The sequence below is a fragment of the Trachymyrmex cornetzi genome, unplaced genomic scaffold, assembly GCF_001594075.2.
Source record: "Trachymyrmex cornetzi isolate Tcor2-1 unplaced genomic scaffold, Tcor1.1 scaffold958, whole genome shotgun sequence".
In the NCBI taxonomy this organism is placed as follows: Eukaryota; Metazoa; Arthropoda; class Insecta; order Hymenoptera; family Formicidae; genus Trachymyrmex; species Trachymyrmex cornetzi.
In genome coordinates, this window is record NW_017300309.1 from 172205 (window position 1) to 176805 (window position 4601).

Below are 4601 nucleotides of genomic sequence, written 5' to 3' on the forward strand. Positions count from 1 at the left end.
GGTCACATACCTTCCCTAGGGGCTGTAGGACCTTGTAGATGATGGGAAGGCTTAAGCGCTGAACCAAGGTAGCTGTGAGGCAGGGTTTTGCACTATGTGACTGGTGCGTCATCTCTTCACCGAGGTATGTAGCTAGTTCTATGTTAGGCCCCTTGGTTGTCTAGGTAAGTGCGAACCAACAAACAGCCCAACTCACGCTAGGTCGATTTAGAGGAAATTACTTTTATCCCCAGCATAAAATTTTATTAAAAATCCCCACTTGACCTTGAAATGGTCTTGAAAACATGGGTTCAAGGACATTGGCAGGGTCATGGTTTGGTCTCCCCTCGACATTCAACAATTTTTCTCACAAACACTATCCGGGAAAAATCAAGATTTTTTGGCTTTCTGCTTCGATTAGGAATTTATCTTTGAAATGACCTCTATGGTCAACTTTGACCCATAACATAAAAGTTCATCTGGACGTAAAATTTTGCGCTCTTTCAAAATCCGGGATCAAAAATATGGGTTTCTATTTGAAAATTGAAAGTAGACTTTCAAATAACCTTGAAAATGAAGGTCAAGGTCATTGTCAAGGTCATAGTTCAATCAGCCCCTTCATATCCAACAATTTTTGTTTTAAACATTTTTTTATTTAATCGCGACGTTTCGAGTTATTTGGCTGTCTAAGTTAAAATGGGTCACCCTGTATATGTATATGTGTATATAATTGACAGAATAAACTTGGCGAGAGCCGTTTATGCCGATGCCGACATATATCTCATAGACGATCGTTTAAGCGCCGTAGACGCCCATGTGGGTAAGCATATATTTGAAAAATGCATGGATAAATATTTACGAGGCAAGACTCGAATTCTCATTACTCATCAGTTGCAATATCTACGCAACGTCGGTAGAATTATCGTTTCAAAGGACGGAGCTATCCAAACTGAAGGGTGATTCTACTGCACTTTCTATCTTTTCAATTCATCTTGTTATTTGCGTAGGTTAATTACCTGTTAACATGATAGTATCATTGTCTTTTCGTAGAAAAAAATATATAAATATCAATGTTGATTCGCTTGTAAGCGTCACTTCTATTACTTTATATGAAATTATATGTTCATCAGCACTTACGATGAGTTAGGCTCTATGGGAATAGATTTTGGTCGACTGTTAAAAAATCAAGTGGAGGCAGATGAGAAATCGTCTGTACTTTCCTCGCCTCCCGTTAGCCGTAAAAATTCGCTCATTGCCAGTATCACGTCGCTGAGTTCCTTAATGACGAATAATAGTTCGAAACAGGATCCTGATGAGGTAAAAAATTTAGGGATTTATTTTATAAATTATTTTCTAACTGTTAATATGTATCTTGTTTAATTAATATTATTATTTAGAATAATTAAATTGATGAGTACAGAAAAAGGACGAGTCTAATTTAATTTAAAAATAAATTTTTTTTTATTTTATCTTGAAATAGGTATTCCTTTAGTGTAAATAGAACATCTTTCCAGACTAAGGACCTAAAGTAAACATTGAAGATGTACAATAAGTCAGCAAGTTCAGTATACACTCGTCTCCTTTGAAAAAACTGGAATCATCCTTGAATATTGAAGAATATTTTTTAATGAGATTTTTGAATAGGGAGAGAGAGAGAGCCAACAATTAAGTTTGAAGAACAATAGAAGAAATATTTTAATAGTCAGTGTTTTTAAAGTGTTTTTTTGTAAATTATTACACAATTATTTAATATAAAGAGAAGTAATTGTTTAACATAGTTTAAGATAAACTATCGTATCTGAATAATATATTATCAAATTTTTTGTTTCCTTATCATCAACGTTGAGTGCAGAAAAAGCATATATCAGTCCAAATTTGAAAGTCAAGTTTTTTTTATTTAATAGACAAGATTCAAGAAATCAGCAATGTTTAAAAAATACTATTAAATGTCATATTTAAATTCCCAATAGTAATTCTGTTAAAATTTCCATTAAAATTAATCAGGTTTTTATTGAAATATTGAAAAATTTGATAAATGTGATTTATTCTCTTTTCGCACACACTCAATTAGAAATATCTTAAATTATGGGAAAATATTAGTTCTGAAAATTTAAAATTATTAGTATAGATAATTAATATAATTAAATAATAAGTTTTATGTAATTTAAAAAAAACGCATGTCTCGAAATCGTCATACTTTTTTTATCTTGGAATAATTTTAGATTTTATAACAATAAATTATATTATAGTTAACAGTTAATTTATGTTAATCGTTAATTTCAGATGACTGAGATGCAAACGGTAGGCAATGTTTCCGGCAAAGTATTCACTGGTTATCTCCGTGCTGGTGGCAACTGGTGCGTTATATTCATAGTAACCATGCTTAGCGTAGCGACACAATTAGCGGCTAGCGGCAGTGATTTCTTTCTTGCGAATTGGGTTAATAAAGAAAGACTTCACGTAAGTGTGTCACTAGACACTAAGTGTTGTTAAAATGATCGGCGAATTGAGAGTGTAATCACATTTGCAAGAGATTCGAGAAGTGTAAAATTTTACAACAAAGAGTACTTTAGTAATATTTTTTATGTTAGGTTTCAAATAGGTACTTTTTATGTAGATGAAGCAAATAATATACTTATCGATATAAATTGTTATATTAAAAATATTATATAATAGTTAATATTTAGTTTATCATGTCATTTTTAATCCCAACTTTGCTCAAAATTTTGAAGTTTGTGTCAATTTTGATTTAAATAAAGAGGATTTAAAGGAATTATTGTTATTGTTATAAAGAATAAAGTTACAAATTTTAATAACTTAGTTCCATTAAATTAATAACTACTAAATCAAAATTTCGATACTTTAAAATTAAACCACTAAACATTCGAAGATAATTTTGTTCTTAAAGAACGTATGAGAAAAAAAATGTTCCTGTAGAAAGATTGCAGAGAAACATGAGTTTTATGTCGAACTTAAAATTTAAAATAAACTTGCAACTACAATTATTTTTCTTTCCACATTAAAAATATATTATTAATTACGTATACAATTCCTATATGAATCAAACGGAAGATGGCATTGTGGAAGACGTTTCCTAAAGAAGTTTCCTTAATCGCATGGAGTACATCTACATCTACAGTAGTCTAAGCGTGCTGACAATCGGCATCACCCTTATTCGCTCATGGACTTTCTTCTGGATGTGCTTGCGGGCTTCAATACGCTTGCACGATCGTATGTTTCGCAGCATTAGTCGCGCCACTATGCGATTCTTCAATACCAATACGTCGGGATATGTACGCAATCGCTTCTCCAAGGACATGGGCGCGGTAGACAAGATGCTGCCCATCGCGTTTATCGATTCTATCCAGATCGGTATGTCGCTGGTAACCGCCATCATCGTGATCGCTATCGCAAACGTGTGGCTGCTGATTCTTACGGTGATTGCCAGCATTGTCTTTTATTACCTGAGAATCTTTTATCTGGCCACTAGTTATAGCGTTAAGCGTCTCGAAAGCTTCAGTAAGTATTTTCAGCTTGTCTTTCTAGAATAGAGACAGCTTCCTCGATAGAATAAGATAGATTCGATCGCAGGTTGAAGTCAAGTCTCTTGAATTGACGATGGATGTCAATTCTTCGGCTAAAATGAGTGGAATTTGTAACTTCCTTTAGCCCCCGTTCACCGATCTTCCTCACCTGAGCGCAACTCTTCGAGGACTACCGATGATCCGTGTGTTTGGAATGGAAGCGACTCTCACGAAGGAGTTCGATAATTATCAGGATATCCATTCGTCTGTGTGGTACATCTTCATCGCATCCTCCCGCACCTTTGCCTTCTGGGTGGATGCTTTTTGCTTGCTATATATCACGCTGGTCACACTAAGCTTCCTTATGATGGACAACGGCTTTATGTATGGCGGATACGTAGGCCTAGCAATCACGCAGAGTATCAATCTTACTGGGAGATTACACTGGTGCATGCGCCAGAGCACCGAGGTGGAGAACCAGATGGCCTCGGTGGAATGTATCCTTGAATACAAGTACTCGCTTATCCTTTATATATCTTCATATTGTGTTTGTATTAATTATGTATCAATTATCTTTATTAATTGTCTTACTTTATTGAAATATGAGTTACCACTTATTTTATACTATTTCAATTACAATTTTCAATATATTGAAATTTTTTTTAAGTAAACACAGGATTTAATTATCTACCGATTTAGTGATCTACTTACATTATGAATCTCATACTCAAATGTTATTCCATTAATGACCGCATATTATAAATTCTTAAATTTCTAAATATTTCTTAAATTTGTTTAAACCTTGGGTAAAACTACAGAATAGGGGACCCCCCTCCTATGATCTTGACCTTGACATATGTTGTCAAGGTCATGACCCTGAGTAACCTCCACCAAGTTTTAGCTATCGCTCGTCCTTCGTTAAAGAGTTATTAACAAAAGAAGTTTGAAAAATAATATATTATTTCTGCTATATATGCAATATTGAATACTATTCTATATAGGTTTTGACCCTTCATTGGCGCACGACTCTCACTTCCGACTCTCACCTCCGACTCTCACTCCCTCCCCCTGCTTCAGGGGCGCACGACTCTCACCTCC

At 34.3% G+C, this 4601-nt stretch overlaps 1 protein-coding gene across 1 annotated transcript in view; it reads left to right on the forward strand.

The window, feature by feature from the left end:
- Positions 1–4601, forward strand: part of LOC108769828 (multidrug resistance-associated protein 4-like) — a gene marked incomplete at its 3' end in the record, with an annotated part of 7328 nt that overhangs the window by 794 nt on the left and 1933 nt on the right. Inside the window, 5 exon segments of the mRNA XM_018521036.1 lie at positions 717–935; positions 1110–1296; positions 2263–2433; positions 3030–3515; positions 3649–4016. Of these exon segments, the coding sequence (XP_018376538.1) occupies positions 717–935; positions 1110–1296; positions 2263–2433; positions 3030–3515; positions 3649–4016 (1431 nt within the window).